The sequence below is a fragment of the Pecten maximus genome, chromosome 16, assembly GCF_902652985.1.
Source record: "Pecten maximus chromosome 16, xPecMax1.1, whole genome shotgun sequence".
Classification (NCBI taxonomy): Eukaryota; Metazoa; Mollusca; class Bivalvia; order Pectinida; family Pectinidae; genus Pecten; species Pecten maximus.
Genome location: NC_047030.1, coordinates 12,536,331 through 12,557,110, shown reverse-complemented (window position 1 = coordinate 12,557,110; position 20,780 = coordinate 12,536,331). Strand labels below are relative to the sequence as shown.

The 20,780-nt window shown below is 33.3% G+C and overlaps 1 protein-coding gene across 1 annotated transcript in view; it reads left to right on the top strand.

Annotated features, from left to right (window-relative positions):
- LOC117345076 (neprilysin-1-like) overlaps positions 1–20,780 on the top strand; it is a 43,420-nt gene that overhangs the window by 18,935 nt on the left and 3,705 nt on the right. The window contains exons 6-20 of the mRNA XM_033908018.1: positions 416–595; positions 3,938–4,024; positions 5,283–5,407; positions 9,714–9,816; positions 10,284–10,403; positions 11,801–11,899; positions 12,292–12,369; positions 12,581–12,684; positions 13,003–13,061; positions 14,120–14,171; positions 16,429–16,496; positions 16,916–17,046; positions 17,992–18,057; positions 19,231–19,326; positions 20,231–20,307. Of these exons, the coding sequence (XP_033763909.1) occupies positions 416–595; positions 3,938–4,024; positions 5,283–5,407; positions 9,714–9,816; positions 10,284–10,403; positions 11,801–11,899; positions 12,292–12,369; positions 12,581–12,684; positions 13,003–13,061; positions 14,120–14,171; positions 16,429–16,496; positions 16,916–17,046; positions 17,992–18,057; positions 19,231–19,326; positions 20,231–20,307 (1,445 nt within the window). The remainder of the gene's footprint in view (positions 1–415; positions 596–3,937; positions 4,025–5,282; positions 5,408–9,713; positions 9,817–10,283; positions 10,404–11,800; positions 11,900–12,291; positions 12,370–12,580; positions 12,685–13,002; positions 13,062–14,119; positions 14,172–16,428; positions 16,497–16,915; positions 17,047–17,991; positions 18,058–19,230; positions 19,327–20,230; positions 20,308–20,780) is intronic.

Here is a 20,780-nt window from a genome sequence, read left to right as displayed (position 1 = left end):
CTCAAGTTAGAATAAAATCAAAACACCCAGAAAGCCGTTTAAGGCTTGAAAACATTAGAAGCTCGAGTCAGAATAAAGTAACATTCGGGAAGCCATTCCAAGGTATTGGAACATTAGAGGTTCAAGTCAGAATTTTAAAAAAAAACACACTCGGGAAACCATTTAAAGACATGAAAAACCACCACAAGATCAAGTCACAGTGGTAGCAATGTCATAAGGAGGAGGTATCCATATGATACAGGAATATGTAGATAACTGTTTACTTTCTGTCTTTGGTATCCATATGATACAGGAATATGTAGATAACTGTCTGATTTCTGTATCGGTACAGGAATATGTAGAATAGTGTTTGCTTTCTGTATCGGTAATATGTAGATAATCGTTTGTAACTGTTTGTTTTTCTGTATTGGTACAGTTGGACCAGCCAGTCCTGGGAATGCCTAGTCGGGAGTATTATCTGACAGACCAAAGCTCAGGCTACAAAGCTGCCTACCTCGAATACATGATACGGTTTGCCGAACTTCTGGGTGCCTCTCCAGTACGAGCACGTGAGGATATGATCAACGTTCTAATGTTTGAGACGAAATTAGCAAACGTGAGTATTCTTCGCTCTACATTAATTTAGGATAAGCCATTTTCTTGTTTGACTGCCAATGAAGGGAAGTCCGCAATATAAGAGGTGCTGCATATTAAGCAATGATTAATTAGGATCGATTGAAAAAAGAGACTGTTATATAGTTAGAAATTCTGTCTTACTAGGCCCATATTCTGTATATGTTTTGGAAAATAACTTTCGATATAATCAGCGTTCAGTTTAGAATCCTGTTATTGTAGTTAAATGTCAGTGTTAAACAGATACGTATCTATACCATGGGTGTCATTTGTTGGTGTTAAACAGATACGTATCTATACCATGGGTGTGAGTTGTTGGTGTTAAACAGATACGTATCTATACCATGGGTGTGAGTTGTTGGTGTTAAACAGATACGTATCTATACCATGGGTGTCATTTGTTGGTGTCAAACAGATACATATCTATACCATGGGTGTCCTTTGTTGGTGTTAAACAGATACGTATCTATACCATGGGTGTAATTTGTTGGTGTTAAACAGATACGTATCTATACCATGGGTGTCATTTGTTGGTGTTAAACAGATACGTATCTATACCATGGGTGTGAGTTGTTGGTGTTAAACAGATACGTATCTATACCATGGGTGTCATTTGTTGGTGTTAAACAGATACGTATCTATACCATGGGTGTGAGTTGTTGGTGTTAAACAGATACGTATCTATACCATGGGTGTGAGTTGTTGGTGTTAAACAGATACGTATCTATACCATGGGTGTCATTTGTTGGTGTTAAACAGATACGTATCTATACCATGGGTGTGAGTTGTTGGTGTTAAACAGATACGTATCTATACCATAGGTGTCATTTGTTGGTGTTAACAGATACGTATCTATACCATGGGTGTAATTTGTTGGTGTTAATTAGATACATCTCTGTACCATGCATGTCATGTTATGCATTTTGTGACAAGCAGTGAACTTTTTTTTTTTAAATCACATAGAGTTGCAAAGTTATATGAAATATATATACATCCATTCCCCAATCTACACGATTCCACTCGGTCAGTACAAACTGCACCTTACTCAAGAATCCACGTGTACTCTAGAAAAACAGATAATATGGCTAAATGAAGAGAGGTTAGTCTGAGGTTTGGTGTTATGTTTTGAAAACATGAAGTACGAAATGACGTGCTAGTGTACTGTCGTAGATTTATAACTTGTATTCATACAAATAAACATATCTTTGGAATTATATCTTACTTTAAAATGATGATTATATCATGATTTTTACATAAACAGCAACATTGATTTCCACTGATATTAATGCAAAGAAACATATTTTGGAATTATATCTTACTTTAAAATGTTGATTATACCATAATTTCTACAAAAGACAGCATGCAATACATCAGACGATGAATTTTGTCGGTGCAGTTATCCTGTAAGATAATGACTCGATTGTACAAACATTTAATCAGATGAAATACATATTTTAAAATTAAAAAGCATAAGAAATAAACTGAAAGAATTACCCGCTGTGCCATTTAGCTGAAGACGTGTAAGACCTAGTCCGTGCTGGTAAAGAGAGCACAGTTTCAAACACACATTTAGATAGTGGAGACAAACAGCATGTTGTAGATTTGTTTACATAACCGCGTATCATTTACTAACAACCGTAGAATCAAGATTTCGCTAATCACCGTCGTATTAACGTTATTACAATTTTGGTTTAAAAACATTTTAAGAGGGTTCCATAATTGATTAGAAGGAAATATTTAATTTTTTTTGAATTAACGGCTCTTACTCTTCAGTGTGGATAAGATTCATACAGAAGCAGTTTAATTGACACAACGGCATCGGATGGAGATACCAGTCACAGAGAAACGTATTATTTTATATCAGTAATGTCTGTTAGTAAATAGTTGATATGGAAGATCAAAAATGATTTTCTTTTTACATCCAATTAACTTGTGTTATGGAAATGTCGATAGGAAACGTAAACTTATTATTTTTCTTATATGCCTGATATGTTCTAGACAAACTAACATAATACACGTGGTTTAATGAATATAATCAACATTATGGTACGTATGGTTGATGAGAGGTATTCGTGACGTGTTGGTAAACAAAAACTAGCCATGACGAAACACATAGAAAGATATCATTACCATATATATATATTGTTTTTACCGGTAGTATATCTTCTCAAAATTGTCCAATATATGTAAATATCAAAGCAATATACATATGTAAATAAGGATTGCTAGCGTTAAGAGGTCCTTGGTTCAATCCCTTGTGTAGTAAATGTCCTCAAACATAGGAAGCCTTTCGTACTCCTCTCCTCTTTCATTTAAATTTACATAATATGTTTCTAACTATATGTATCGTTTCCATTCTCACTATCTATACTCGCTAAAATAGAACAGCTGTTTCTAATTTACGGCCCTTAATCATGTACTTGTCCGGCTGTTTTTACTCGCGTAGATTAGTTTGACTTGATCTTTTCCGGTCTAAAACTATTATTTTTATTGCAACATATTGATCACATTGTATTATTTTTATACATGAAACTACATTAATTGCATCTTACTATTCATTTGTAATATGATACGGTTAACGTGGAAATGTTCACGAAGGTGAATTTACGATGATTACGCGAAACTTTAAATTTGTCGACCGCGAAAATGTCCCCATCCGTATAATTTTGTGATGTATGAAGCATATGCAAAAAAAAATAACTGAATTAACCCAACGTGTATAGTTTATACCTATCAAAATCGCGAAAATCAATCCCGCGGAAATAACTGCGTTTACAGTAGATATAATCAACATTATCATGTGGTTGGATCTATAACTTGATATTCCAAATTGACGAAACCAACCTTCGTCAATTGTTTTCCAAAAGTTTTCAACATTGTTATCTTTCACAATTGATATTAAAATATATACATTTGTATATATATATATATATATATATATATATATATATGTTGATTATATCTTAACTATCAAATGCAAGCGCATGCCTATAAATATAAGTGTAGCAATATATTTACTAATGATAGTACACAATTATCGCTGATGTGCTCGAGAAATGTGCTAGACATTGAGTGTTGCATGGATCATATATACTTGAACATATATCAAATCACGTTTCACGGTCAATAAACCGAATCACGTATGTACAATTTTTGATGGTTTAAAAGGTAAATGTATTAGATACATTCATGCATATAGCGTGTGAATTGATGATCGCACGCCGGAGTATACATAACAATTTTACTGCCAGAAACAATAAAATTGTAAACCGTTATTCAGAATGTCTCATCAAAATATTTCATTGCCCCATTTGGTATATTGTAGGTAACAAAACCACAGTCCGAGAGGCATGATACGGGAGCTCTTTATAGCAAAATAACCATCAAGGCCCTCCAGCGACGGGTTCCAAAGGTACGAGGTGTCATCTCGAGCACGTTCTACAGGGAATTGTTCGATATAGCACGCCATTCACACCTCTCGCTGCGCTGTTTCATGTATCAATAGTTTCATTTCAATCTTGACAGGACATTTGAATCAATGTACATAATTGTCAGATATACAGAAACGACTTGATTGAATCGATGAAAAAGCCCATGAAGGGTAATTCCTGTCGGTATATGATATTATTCACATTGTACGAGTATATAGGCCTGCTCGCTATTCTGCCAGACCAGACATTTGCCCTGGCGTCATGTTTGGTACATTCGATTTATGATCATATAATCATATAACGGACTTCTACATTTATAGAAATCATATTATATAAAATATATTTATATCGTTGAATATTCACTTACTTGATTAAGTTTTACACTTTCGTAGTTTGATAATATTATCTTTTTAAATAGAATCACTAAATACGTAATGTGATTATGTAGAACATGGAAACTTCGGAGTCTTGCGTCTGTATTTAAATAGCCTACAGAAAAGTTACAAACATAGGAACAAGTGAGATATATGATTAGATTAAACCATTGTAACACGTTTTCAATGGGAGAAGACTTATATAGGCAATGCCTGATGTCTAATCCCTTTGACAATTGTATTTTTGTCAATAAAATTATTTGAAATTGTAAAAATTGTAACACGTTTTCTCAGTTCATCTCCATGTGTAGATATGGAAATGCGACCTGGGGAAATAAAACCATCTCTAAGTTAATAAAATATTGTAGTATGTTTATCAACATCGGTGTGTTAATATTTTTTTTGAATGATAAAGTATTGTAAAAGCTACCCTTTTTGGTATCGTAAAATAGTATTGAAAATGGCTAAAAGAAGGTTGATAAAACATGGATAAAACAATGTGTTGTATTATTTAATGAATAGTGTCTTGTTTATTGTGTAATAACCCTGTGACAGTAACGGACCTTGAAGACGATGTCGTTCTGATGGATATGAAAATTCTCTGTGATAACGACGAGATATATACATATTCTAAATGCAATGTAGATCAAAGTTGACAGTTAATCTATATGACTATAATACTCAACTTTTTGAGAAACATGACTGATCAAGATTTCATAATATGGTCACAATATCCTTGTAAAACGTGTATGACTCATAATTTATCCTCCACATTCTGAACTCGATGTGTGAACTATGCTTCGCCTTAATGGTAACACCTTTAAAACACTTCACTTTATAATTTATCGAAATCTGATTATTACAGTTTGACTGGATGGGTTACTTCAGGGTATTCGTTGAGGACCCGTTTGATGAGTCGGAACCAATCGTGACTTTTGCAACAGATTATCTTTCTGTTCTGACTGATCTCATAGAGGTCACAGACAAAAGGTCAGTGTTCTTCATAGAAATGGATTTAGAAACTATGTCCTATAGATGTTTGTTATATCGTCTATGTCCTATAGATGTTTGTTATATCGTCTATGTCCTATAGATGTGTGTTATATCGTCTATGTCCTATAGATGTTTGTTATATCGTCTATGTCCTATAGATGTTTGTTATATCGTCTATGTCCTATAGATGTGTGTTATATCGTCTAGGTCCTATAGACGTTTGTTATATCGTCTATGTCCTATAGATGTTTGTTATATCGTCTATGTCCTATAGATATTTGATATATCGTCTTTGTCCTATAGATGTTTGATATATCGTCTAGGTCCTATAGGTGTTTGTTATATCGTCTATGTCCTATAGATGTTTGTTATATCGTCTATGTCCTATAGATATTTGATATATCGTCTTTGTCCTATAGATGTTTGATATATCGTCTAGGTCCTATAGGTGTTTGTTATATCGTCTATGTTCTTTAGATGTTTATTACATTTTCTACATCTTGATGCTTGTGATATTGTAAATATCTTTCAGATGTTTTTAATACTATCTACATCTTACATATGTTTGTCATATAATATACATCGTACAGATGTTTGGCATATATAATCTAGATCGTACAGATGTTTGACATATAATCTACAATATTTTGATGTTCATTACACTGTCTACATTCTATAAAGGTTTGTTACATATATACATCATGTTTTGTTACATATTCTTCAAGCTTTGGGATTTTCGTTACAGTATTTATATCCTTCGAACTATGTATAATATATGACACTATTAAAACAATGTCATGTTAAGTTGTAAAACTAATATGAAACAGGCAATGCCTGAAAAGAGCGAAGCTAGCTACATGTAGTTTGCCAATGTATAACATAAAAATATAGTGATAAACGTTTCGCCGTTTAATGACGAGAAAGTAATAATAACCGGAAACCAGAATGACTTTTCTGAAGATGCTATTTCTCAGAAACTTGTGAAATGCTTTGTAGTATGTATGGTCAATATCAGCATGCAAAGGATTTTATGAATTTACAGGAATGTTTGTGAATTGGTTATCTCCATTGCTTTGTGCTGACTTTCAAAACCCCACATTTTTTTTTTTTTTTTTCTGTTTGAGTCTTACCATTTGGAATTGTTGTCGCCCTTGGTTTTGCATAGTACAGTATGTGTGATCATTACCAGAGACATATGAATGATTTATTGCATATAATGTGTTTATATACCAGACATATATCTCTGTATATACCAAAAATGAGAGTTTTCTAAACAGCAGTTCAACTGTAGGTATATGGCCCCATGTAGTTGAAGGATCAAAGCATGACATTGAATATATGCCAATTATTTCCATTGCTTTCTTTCAACCATACTTTTATGTGAATGTCCAAATGAATTGCTGCTGCTTTCACTTCAGAAAGTGTAGCCCAACCATTATTGAATAGTGTACAATTTATGCGTCCTGTATGTGGAATTAGAAATTGATGTGTTTTGAACCAATTTTAATTTTTTTTTTTAAATCTTCCCAGAAAATCGAGTTTTTATACATATCTGTACAGAAATGCTTTATCAGTCTTTGAGAAAAATCACCATGTAATGATCATGTAATGATTAACATAAAATTGCATCACTTCAACACCAATGGTGAACATGTAAACTTGATTCACAGGGGCATGTCTAGTCTTAAATTTAAAAATAAATACATTTTGTAGCCAGAAATAGCTATATGTTAATTTATATAGGTATTTCTAGCTATTTTTTGATATAAGACAAGACATGTCCCTGTGGTTGATTAAAGGAACAATTGTTAAGTTCCAATGTAGACAGAGCTATAACCAAGGCACTGGACTGTTAATTGTCTTTGATTATTTCCCCTTGTTAGCCTTGATACAAAGTAGAATAATCAGTAAGCTTAAATGAGTAATTTCAAATATGTAATACCCAAACCTGTATAGTAATTGAAACTATAAAGTGCAGTACAGTACAATACAGGTCTGGCAATGTTATGTCTAGTTACAACCAGAAGTGGATCCAGGATGGATACAAAATCTAGACAACAGTTACAATTCAGGATGTCAATCGATTTTATTTCTGATTAATATCACTATCAGTGTAACACTTGAGAAAGATGTAGTATTTTGTTGTTCATGGTGCGAATTCAGCAGCTCATATCTATGTAGTTGTTGTTCTAGCCTCTTTATTTCAGCTGCTGCTGACACAACTTCCAAAGCTGTATCTGAAAAAATACAATAGTTACAAATGGTTTTTTTTTTCATATTTTTCATTTAATGACAACACTCTTAAGCTAAAGTTTTCATTTTTCTACATGTCCGGAGTATGCTTTACAATATCTCAACAAATAGGATGTATATTTTCTATGTATGTGCTATTCCCACCCTATACATGAAGTCTTTTGACATGCTTGCTGTTTACTAGAAAGCTCAGGATTCATATCAGGAAAGGTCATGGATGTTAGAATAATCAGGGGGTGGGGTCGGATAAGATATGTTTACTGATGGTGGATAAGGTCATGGATTAATAACACTCAGGGATTAGAATAGACAGTTTCAAAATTGCACTTGTATTATATTGTAGTTACCGATGTTTATTATAGAGGAAGGAAAATCAAATGCATACAATTAGTCAAGCTGTCACATCATTATGTTTGACTGGTTTATAGATTCGAATGTGGTTTATTAAATATTTAGTTATAGAATATTTTCATTTTCACTCAATGCCAATATGATAATCAACAGGAAAGTGTTTCATTAAAAAATATCACATTATCATTAGATGATATCCCAAATATTAGTGCCAAATGGAGGCATTCCAGTAATATACACATTTCATGTGGCAGTACATTTGGTAATCTGTGAGGGGAAAATAAAGTTAAGTGTGAATCAGATGTAATTTTGCAACATTGATATTGTTGGTAACAGTAACATAGCTGGTAACTACAATGTAAACTTAATGTTATGTATATACTGTGTTCTATAGTAGAATTAGAAATACAGTAAGATTTGAGAGATTATCATCTTTTAATTAAAACTGGTATTGGGCACCATTGAAAATTAATAGCTAATGAATTTGATATAACCACATGGACATGTCTCGTCATATATTTTAAAAATAGCCAGAAATACTTATATATAAAGTCTTCATATAGGTATATCTGGCTATTTTTTTTTTAAATAAGACTAGACATGCCCCTGTGGTATAAGTTAACAGTAATAAAAGCATGCATACATGATGAGTGTGTTTCAAATGGTATCAGATAGCCCGAGTTTCCTCTGGCCCTAACACTACACCAGACATACATATCAGACTGCAGTATAACGTTAGGCAAACCTTGCCACGAGAAAGTGAAAGTACACTGTTGATGACTAAATACATGAAGACAAGATTCCAAACGTTCGCAGTAAATACATGTACTACACATACATGTACTTCGTTACACTAGTCTTACTGTACAGTACACAACGGTGACATTACCTTGTAGCTTCTACTTTCGTTTTGACATGGTTTTGTACGCCTTCACCCACCTCCAGCTCATTTTTATGTCGCTTTTACTTACGTTTTAGGTTCCATGAATTGTAGAATATACAACACCGCCCTCCAATCTATCAGGGTATCGGCCGTAACTGTTGCCAGTTCCCCACGAGCACTTTTTCACCTTTTTCTGTTTACATATGTATTCTCGCGGTGTTCAACTGAGGTCCGACAAATTGACGGAGGTAATGGCGGACAATCGACCTCGCGATCTGATTGGCTAGATTTATATAGCAACCACGTTGCCTAGGAACGACATGGAGGGTGCAACATCTCGGTACATTTTCGGCAATCATCGGAAATATGCCGAATGTTCCCAGTTCCGTCCTCGAAACCATAACTCGAGCTACATTTTATTCGCACACTATAACAGATATTTTTTACAAAAATAGTTAGTGAGAATTATGAACACACAAACTGGATTTACGTAACGTTCGACTTTGTATACAGTTTCTGCAGACAACTGGAGCGGGTTGCACCCGCTCACTTCCGGCAGAAAATGTTCAGGCTGTACCATCCCGTACGACGTTATGCGAAGCTGGACTAGAATACTGTACATACGCGCACGTTAACGGTAAAGAGCTTCGCTCGGGCAGCTTCGCTGCCCGAAGAGCTTCGCTGCCCGAAGAGCTTCGCTCTTATTATAAAATCATATCCCATATTTTCGTGATACCAGCAGTAATACGATTTTTATATATTGCATTGTTTGTGATTCTATACAAAATCATACGTCATGTCTTATTTATCATATAGGGTTTTGTCTAACTACATTCTGTGGCGAGTAATCATGGGGTTTGCACCAGAAATGACAGAAAATTACCAGCAAGCGCGGCGTGCTTATCGTCGGGTCCTCCAGGTAGGTAATGTACACAGGATTTGTTTAGTCCCAAAGTAAAAAATGTTTCTTTATCGTGAAATGTTGTGCTTGAGTCAACGCTACAAGTCGATTGTTTAAGCATTTGTTCTGTAAATAAACATAATTATGATATTAGTTATTTTGACATTAACTAATGATCGAATTTCGAAGTTGCCTCCAGTTACATGAGGTTCTAAGCTCTGGACCATTACACATACATGTTTCATTAGAATAGTCATGGAAATTGAAATTTAATTAATAAGCATTATTTTGAAAACTCCAAATGTTATTTCATAATACACATGTTGTTATATGGATCGCCTCCAAACTTTGTATGTACGACTTGAAACGTAATCACTTGTTCCCTACAATAAAGGGATATTTTCCATGCAAGTTCATTTTCTCAGTAATGTCTATTTGGAAGACTTGAGGGAATTGTTTAACACAGTTAACCTTTGTCTTTGAAGGGAATAACAATGGACAAACCTCGCTGGCAGAAGTGTGTTGGGTATGTGAACGACCGTCTAGGTATGGCAGTGGGCGCCGTGTTTATACGGGATAACTTCCGGAAAGAAAGTAAAGAATCGGTTAGTATGATTGCTACAAACATAAAACTGCCTTTCGAACTTATATTAAGTAATCTATTCAAACATACATAAAACATATTTTGTTGTAATAAAAAACCAAAATAATTTGGCACAATTTACATTCAGAACGAAGTTATGTTAGTAACGCCTTTTCCTTATACAATAATCAATTGTATATCTAAGTTGTGATACAGCAAACGCTCTCCCTGCGGATCCGGTGTATTTGATATAGATAGTTTGTAAACTTCTTTGATCAAAAATGTTTCCCAGTGGTTGCCATTATAAAGTGGAATAGGTTTAGTTTATATGTGAAAATTGACCCTGAAATGTTCCAATTCATGTAAAACATATTGATCAATAAAATAATTAGGTTTTCGGCTTATAAATTTTGACGAATCATGAAAAATCAGATAAAAGATATTTGATATTTTCCGGATTAATGAACGAAATACCAATGAATTACTTCGTCTCTATTTCATCTGTGAATGAATTAATTTCCGCCACAACAAGATACGGGAAGATTTATTTCATGTGTACAAACAGAAAATATAAGATCTGTAGAGCATTTTTACGAAAAACATGTGTAAGTGAAGATAATAGACAAGATATACGGAATATCACAGCACGCTGATAACAGTATTATGATATAGGATCAAACACAATTATTAAAGCTAAGAAACACTAAACAAAGCATACCATGCATGACACTCACAGGGTTTTGTTTCGATACAAATAGCTAAGACCTTTCCCTGATTTGCCTTCATACCATTTCCAATGAACTGCTCTGTCAACATTTTCTAGAACCTCTTATCGGAGGACAAGGCTGTTGAGATTTGACAGGTTCTATTTTTAGCGAAGAGTGGAGGTGTCCAGTTTACCGAAATATGTTATCAAGTACATAAAGTATATAGAGGATATCTAACAGTGTCTTCAGTAATACCATATATATTTCACGAGTGGGGCTAATATTTTGATATTTTTTCACGAGTTCGCAGCACGAGTGAAAAATATCAAAATATTAGCCACACGAGTGAAATATATTTGGTATTACTGAAGACACCGTTAGATATTCTGTTTATTACATTTTTTATCAACGAAAAACCTACCCCGTATGCTAACTAGGCCTACAGCGAAAGTTTGCATACGTTTAGAGTAGTTCCCCCTGTCCAGGTGCTGACATATATGTCGGGCTTTCTGATTGGTCAATCATTTTGGTATTTTCTAATCATTAATTTGATTGGTCAAATCAGCAAAAGTGATATTTTTCACTATGATGAAAAATATCACTTTTATAGAATGAATAATTTTTGATATTCCACTGGTAAAAATGTAATAAAATGATTTTCTTCTTTAATCGTTGACAAATGTTTCTTCCTTCTATACCACTTATCCTCTAGGCTTTAACAATGATACACAACATACGAGAGGCATTCAACGAACTGTTGGAGGAGAACGAATGGATGGATGACGACACACGTGCTGTGGCGCGGCAGAAGGTAAACATATTCGTGTTCGCAATGTATACCATGTTGTTTCAAAACCGATTTCTAATAATTATCAACCCGATTTAATTATGGGTTTGGTGAACGGTTACTTCATGAAATGTTTGTTTAGGACAATGTTTTCCCAACCTTCCACTATTTCTTTTTTTCGTTATCACAGACGAGTCCTGGAATATATTAATTACTCAGACGTAACATTATCAACTATAACAATTATATCGAAAGATGCTATTAATCCCAGTATATTACCCTGATTACATACTTGTTAGATACTCTAACTGTTCCTTACGTCCCTTCCAATATTACAAAGGTGTATCTGATATGAATTATTATATACTAAGTCATACCACATCGACAGGCATTAATGACATATATCTTCCCTAAAGGCCAACGCAATGAATGAAAGAATCGGATACCCAGACTTCTTAACGGAACCCGACAAACTTGACACAAAGTATGATATTGTAAGTATACTGTCTTATTGTCTGGATTTGGTTTTCTACGGCTGAACATTTTATTAACTTAATACTTATGTAAATGTCTTTACATTTCAAAAGAATCATGGAAAGTGATAAAGCAATTAAAATAATTGATTTAGAATTGTTATTATGTAATTAATTAACATCTGGACCAATTAACTATTTAACCAGGATCATTAACGTTTTTGTTGACCAGCTCCACTTTCAAGAAGATCAGTACTTTGAGAACATTCTGAATGTAGAGCTTTACGATGCCCGGATGACGATGACAAAATTGCGAGAACTAGTGGACAAAAATGCGTAAGATATGATGTAATTTTGTCATGCTTTTACAAAGCACTTACAGATATGTTTGATAACGAATACATTCCTTGACGACTAGTCTTGTTACTGTCAGGTATCATATACGATAGCAAACACGTTTAGATTAGATAATCTCTGGTCAATTGGGACATGGGTTTGACCTCGGGTTATAAATGAATGTAAACAATCAGGTTTAGCATGACACACATATAAACAGATATATATGTTGTATGTATTTGAATTTAAAAATCAACAGTTTGATTAACGCCAGGCTTTATATTTATTTTATTTATTTGTTTATCTATTTTGTTCAAGGTGGGACCAGGGACCAGCAATGGTAAATGCCTTTTACAACCCAAACACAAACGATATAGGTATGTACGAGTTACGTCCCTTGTTCTTGTTAAGGCTAGATATATACCCTTGTCTGCTGCATTAAAATCAAGTGCACGTGTTATTCAAAAAATATCGTGGAAAAGGTTAAACGCTATTATGTATGGTGGCATATCGTCATGGCTATCTTTAGCTCGCGCCGCGGGTGTCTTTTTTCGTTGTTTCGCGCTACAAGTTTCGTTGTTATTTCGTTATGTCGATGCAAAAAGACTATGTTTAGTCGGCGAAAAGACGATTATTAATGTTATTAAGCAACTAGATAAAAATAACGAAATGTAAATCGCTTGATTGGAGGCCTACTTTTATAGTTCCACCTCTTATTTAACACTTAACATAAGATTACATCTACATCTATTTGTAAATGAGATATTTTGAAATCATGTCTGATAACAATTATCTTAATATTGAGTCTGTGTCATTTTAAGTGATATTCAGTAAGTCACAAGAATGCCTTCGCTTGTTATGGAACAAATTAATTCGTTAGGTTGTTTTTGCCAACAGACAGAACACGATTTGTCAGGCTTTTATAGGTTAGATAAGTTGACTATGTAAGTTAAGGCATTATACAATAGATTATGATTATAAACAATGAATTACTACCATACTGTAAGCATTATTCTTCCAGTGAAATGAGCATGTTCCTGAAATTCCCATCTTGATTTTATGAAGTCAAACCAGTACTGTAATGAATTGATGTACACGAAGATGTAGATAATAAAATAACGTGAGATATTTATATTGTCGGTGATATAGATAATAAAATAACGTGAGATATTTATATTGTCAGTGATATAGATAATAAGATAACGTGAGATATTTATATTGTCGGTGATATAGATAATAAAATAACGTGAGATATTTATATTGTCAGTGATATAGATAATAAAATAACGTGAGATATTTATATTGTCAGTGATATAGATAATAAGATAACGTGAGATATTTATATTGTCAGTGATATAGATAATAAGATAATGTGAGATATTTATATTGTCAGTGATAGGGATAATAAGATAACGTGAGATATTTATATTTTCAGTGTTTCCAGCTGGTATTTTACAGCCCCTGTTTTACAGCGACAAATTTCCGAAGTAAGTAACGAAACAACACCCTCACAAGTTGCGTATACTACAAATTTTAAAATAGAAAAGTATATTCACGTATATTTCATTATCGTGTTAAATCATTTAATATACAAATGTACACCTTTTTAAGTTGGTGATATAACTGCACCTCACTTCATATATTTTAACATTTGTGGGGTTTTCTTTTGTTTTTTGTTTTTGTTGTTTTTTGTTTTGTTTTTTGTTTGTTTTATTTTTTAGATGGAGGGAGGGGGTTTGATTTTTTTTTTCTTTCTTCTTTTCTTCTGACACCTCCCTTGAAGATTTCCACAAAAAAACCTGAATAGATGAAATAATTGCATAGTAACATTCTTCTTTCATTATTAAGCAAATATTGTATCTTATTCACTTCAGAAAGTGCTATATAGAGGTTATTGAATGGTTTCACGTTTAATATAACATATATTTCACGAGTATGACAGAATATTATATATATAGAGTGCGAAGCACGAGTGAAAAATTTCGAAATATTCTGTCATACGAATGAAATATATGTGATATTTAACGGGAAACCATTCAATTTTCTTTTTATTGTATTTCATAAACTTAAAAACAAAATTGTAAACATCGAAAAAGTAATAGTGTCAAAAAGTGCAGGGAATCAGTAATCAGAAAGGACTGATCAGCGCAATTTAAGCGTTTTCTGCTGTTATCGGAGAATCTGTGCATGAATAGCTAACGTCAAGTGAGTATTTTGTCAAAAAGTACTCAGAATATTCCAGAAATACAGCAAAATAACCAATTTATCTACCTCCGCTTCGATTGGAAAAATCGGCAAGTTTCAACGAGGTGAATATACAAAGGTCCGCTCTGAATTGTCAAAAACGGAAAACTTATATTTTCACTGCAAAACTTATATTTTCGCTGCAGTGAAAAGATGTTTTATTAGTTTGATAAATTTCTATATTTCACTGACAAAAATGCAATAAATATTTATATTTGTCTATCTCATAAAATCATTTACCTTTCTCAACAAGTTTCATAACTCATTTTTTCGGACTTCATGAATTAAGGGTCATCTATATAGCAGAATACTGTTGAATTTCAAATACGAATAAATACCTAAAGATTTGCACAAAAAATGTGATGTAATATACCAAAATGTTTGTTTGGACATGTAGCTTCTTACAATCACCAATAATATGCTATAGATGCTACCAGTTTCTTCTATAGAGTAACTTTGTGGTAAGATGTAGCATGTAATAATTCTAAGTCACGCAAATTATCAAACCTGAAAAATAGCCATGCTGTTATGTTTACAAGTGTCTATAGCACAGGGTAGGAGCATTTGTTTGACCGGATTTTACTGTATATACGTATAAACACTTATTTTGTTTTGACCTTGAAATGCAAATGGCAGCTGAGAATAATATTACATAAATATGGCGTAGAGGAGGCATTTCAGTTAATAACAATACTCCTATATCGTACTTTTAAGACATCTTATCATAGTAACATGAACATTTTGAAGTCAATTTGTTCAACTGGTGAGTTTGGAGCCTTTTTCGGAAATAGGCTTATTTTACCCCAAACTCAACGGTTGAACTTTTTTTCATAAAAGCAGTCTTCTTGCCACATCAAGAATACTTTATATTGTCTAATAAGAGCATTTTTGATGTTTTAAATACCTCCTAATATGCCATATTTGTGTGATATCATTCACGACCGCCATTTGCAATTCAAGGTCAAAATAAAAACAGCGTTTATACATATAATAACGTCAAAGCTGGTCAAACCAATGCTCCTATTCTGTGCTTTAGACACTTGTGAGCAAAACGACATGGCAAGTTTGTGTAATATATGGGATATAAATGAGTTAATTATGTCCCCCTGAAACATGCATTTTTCTTACGTTTTGTTGAAATTTACAAACAGCTTAACAAATTACATGTCAATAGCAAGTCCCACGGTTTGCCATGATACATACTAAACGTTCATCATGTTACTTCTGTGACATTGCACCATAATAGGGATTTATAGGCCTGTAAAATATCAATGTTTTGACTGGATTTGCTGTTTAGATGCCCCTTAAAGATACATCTGCTACATACTATACAATGCTGAATACTGGTAATTGTAGTGTTAAAATATTAAAAAAAAAAACAGTAAGAGTTAACCTGGTCTTCAGTAATGGACGTCATCGAATGTACTATATATATTTACTATGAAATTTGACATACTTGCTAACACTGTTACTGAGCTAATCAGGGAATGGTTTTAACAGGTCTTTGAATTACGGCGGTGTCGGTGTGGTGATAGGACACGAAATCACACATGGCTTTGATGACAAAGGTAATAATCTGATTATTCAATATGATAATATGATAGAAAACGGTTTTGCTGAGCAGATCAGTGGTAAATGTTCGCAACGTTTTACCAACACGTGCTTTACGTGGTTATTAATAAAACACTTTGCTGTGTACTTTTATCAGAATATTAATAACATGATCTGCCCTCCTTGATAGAAATGAAAATGTTTTGTTGTGGAACAGTGCTGTGTATCAACTACGAACACTAACTATAATTGTATACACAATGTATATTATATTGTAAATATATTTTTCTCTATAGATCATGTCAGTATGTGAAAATGGAATCAAATGAATTTGAATGTGTGCACACACCTTGTGTCAATTGCCGCAATTTAGAATGAATATCAAGCTTCTAACTTTCATTATACGTTACACAAAATGAAACTTGTGTATCTACAGGTCGTCAGTACGATAAGGATGGAAACATGAAACAATGGTGGAAGAATGAGACAATAGAAGCCTTCAGGAAACAGGCACAGTGTGTTATTGACCAGTACTCTAGTTATACTCTCGAACAAATAGGGCTCCATGTAAGTATTACTGTAAATATACTTACACATATTAAGTTTGCGACACTCCAATCTTAGCGAAAACCAGAATTGAAATATTACTTCAATAATGACGAATTAGAGCAATCACTATAGAAGGGTATACAGAAAATCCAAGTACATGTAACACAAATATAATTCAGCGGAATACTTTCAACGTAGTATCCAACAGCAACTGTTGACATTAATTGCAATTGTTGAAATTAATGACAAATATTAACATCATTAACAAATGTTGACATCAATAATAAATGTTGACACCAATAACAAATGTTGAAATGTTGACATCAAATAAATGTTGACATTAAACAAATGTTGACTACAAACATGTTGAAATGTTGACATCAATAGCAAATGTTAACATTCATTGCAACAACTGACATAAATAACGAATGTTAACATCAATAGCAAATGTTGACATCAATAAAAAATATTGACATTCAGCAAATGTTGACACCAGTAACAAATGTTGTAATGTTGACATCAATATCAACTGTTTACATGAATATCAACTGTTTACATTAATATCAAATGTTGACATCAATATAAAATGTTGTTATCATTATCAAATGTTGTAATCAATAGATATCCGTTTCCCTCCTGTTGGTATTTAACACTACTGTATATAGTTGGTAATAATCACGAGGCATTTAATTTCGTTTTGATAATAACTAAAATTCTTTGTGAGTTTATGGAATTTTCACTGTTGATCGATAAACAGCCTAAGCTTGTTATCGTTTTAGAGGTGTTACTTTGAAACGACACACATATATTTCCAAATAGCATTTGCATCAAATGTACAAATGTGCCCATTTCTTTTATGAAAACTACATGTAGTAAGAACGAAGATGTTCATAATAAACTACTGTAAGTTACAATTATATTTCTCATTATCTAATGACATCATGTTGAAAACTTTAATTGCAGATTGATGGTAAAAATACACAGGGCGAAAATATAGCAGATAATGGCGGACTGAAACAGTCCTATAGAGTAAGTATACAATGAGCAGTCTACCAGAGTGGGTTTATATTGTACAGTCCGGCCATACCGGGCCACTTCTTAAATATGAAGCTTGCGTAAATAGAGGATATCTAACAGTGTCTTCAGTAATACCAAATATATTTCACGAGTGGGGCTAATATTTTGATATTTTTCACGAGTGCGCAGCACGAGTGAAAAATATCAAAATATTAGCCACACGAGTGAAATATATTTGGTATTACTGAAGACACTGTTATGCGCACTCGTGAAAAATATCAAAATATTAGCCCCACTCGTGAAATATATTTGGTATTACTGAAGACACTGTTAGATATTCTGTTTATTACATTTTTTATCAACGAAAAACCTACCCCGTATGCTAACTAGGCCTAATGTAAACAAAAAAATAGTTTCCCCTGTCCAGGTGCTGACATATATGTCGGGCTTTCTGATTGGTCAATTATTTTGGTATTTTCTAATCATTAATTTGATTGGTCAAATCAGCAAAAGTGATATTTTTCACTAGTGAAAAATATCACTTTTATAGAATGAATAATTTTTGATATTTCACTGGTAAAAATGTAATAAAACACATTATGTCTATCATGACATCAAGTTCTATATCGTATTCGAGTGCCCGTCGGTCAAGGTGAAACAGCCAAACCTCACACATAAGTATATTGTATATTGAAAAAAAAAAGAGTTCAAGTAATTATATATATTGATTTACATTCACGTACAAAATACACTCATGTGGAGTGGGATGTTTTATCTGTGGTATGAATAAGTACATCTGTAACTGATTTAAAATATTATTTTGGTCTCGTACTTGGACAAGTATGCCAAAACGAACCTATTAGCTTTGACATTTTGACATTTCCTTCGACCTTTGTTTATAATTTTCTCACTGTCGCCTGCTAGGTATTAACACTGTAGGCACTTACTATCTCTTACGAGTCCTAGAAATATCAAAAATCTGTATGATTAGTTTAATTCATTTTAGCCTTCCTCAATTCAATCTTGATTTGTATTGAATGGTGCTGATATAGTGTATGCCGTTGTATTATCCTTTACTTCCCAAGTGTCTGCAGCTAAATTCAACTTACAAAAATAACGGCCAGCACCATTACCTAATTGTTGTGTCATTAACGATTGTTAACGTGTGATTATCTCCCTTAACAGGCATACAAGAAATGGGTGGCGAAACACGGAGAGGAATTAGCTCTGCCTAGTTTAGAACTGACGCATGATCAGCTCTTCTTCTTAAATTATGGACAGGTATTCTGAATTATAAATAATTAACCATTTGTATACATACACGAAAGAAGCCCAGGTATTAAAGATGTACTGTCATCAATTTCTGATTTATATCAGTAATGAAGTCATCGTGACACGTTTAGGGTCTCGTTACAGATCTATTCTACCCTTGCTTGCTTTAGGCCAGTATTGATAGTGGGTAATGTTACAGTGCAGTAATCCTTCCCCTCCTTCCGACTATACTTCATGAAACAAGAAATAAACGAATTAATAAAACTATTAAAGAGGCTTGCCCGCAGAGAGATCAATTGTTGAGTTTTTCATTTTATTTTCCTTATAAAACGCTGAAAAGTGATATTAAAACCTCATTTTTTAAATATTATTTATTTAATCGCAACCCGCAATAAGTCCCCGCTATAAAGTGGAGTCTAATTTGATTGACACATCAAAGAAACAAGCACTAGCACAGTGCCGCACAGTGATAACTTCAAAGGCAGCGGCGATTTACAAAGAAGATTTGCCGTTATATTCCATATTCCCTCTCAGGTTGAGTTTTAAAACGTCTTTTAAATACATATTCTGTAATTGTTTTCAAGAAATAAAGTCGGAAAGCCTCTAATTTTGTCACATAGAAACGTGTACTGAAGTTTATTTAGTGATCGGAGATGTGCCGTTTACCGGTCCGTCTGCGGGTAAGCCTCTTTAAACTTGAGTTTTATTTTATATTTATATGTTTATTCTACTTTGTAAAAAGATAAAGAAAACGTTGCTAGAACATCTCTCAACTCAAGACCTCAAAAAGAGAACAAATCGCATTACCCGTTAATAGTATTTCTTGTATGTGATATAATTTCAGATTTTTTTCTTTCTTATTCTTCTTGCTATTTAACTATTTCATTAAAATCTATGTGCACGTATTCAATAGATATGGTGTGGCAGCATGCGGAACGAAGAAGCACTACACGAGATTCGAACCTCTGTCCACAGCCCTGGATCTATCAGGTATTCACTATAAAGTCTAGAAAATGGATTAATTATACACGTCTGTTAACGTCCTGTGTAAACTGACATAGACAGTTTGATATAGAGAGTAATTACATGATATACGCTAGCTTAGGATATAGTGATATAGGTATGTTTAATTGAAGCTTGGTTCAAACAACTATTCAGCTTCTTCTCGTGGACCGCAAATCTACCAATAACATATACATTGTACTACACATTCTAGAAATGTTTCTACGAGTTTCACATACATAACATTACATAACATAACATAACATCATAGAAAATGAACTTCGATTGAAATGAATTAATCAAAAATAGTTGATATTGATGATAGTCATGTCTTCGCCTTGGCTATTTTGACCTAGTATATATTGCTCTGTTTGGTGTTATTTCCATGGCGTAAGGCTAACAATATGTCATTGTCTACAAAACTTCACTGCATTACGCTATAGGTATGTAATAAAGTAAGT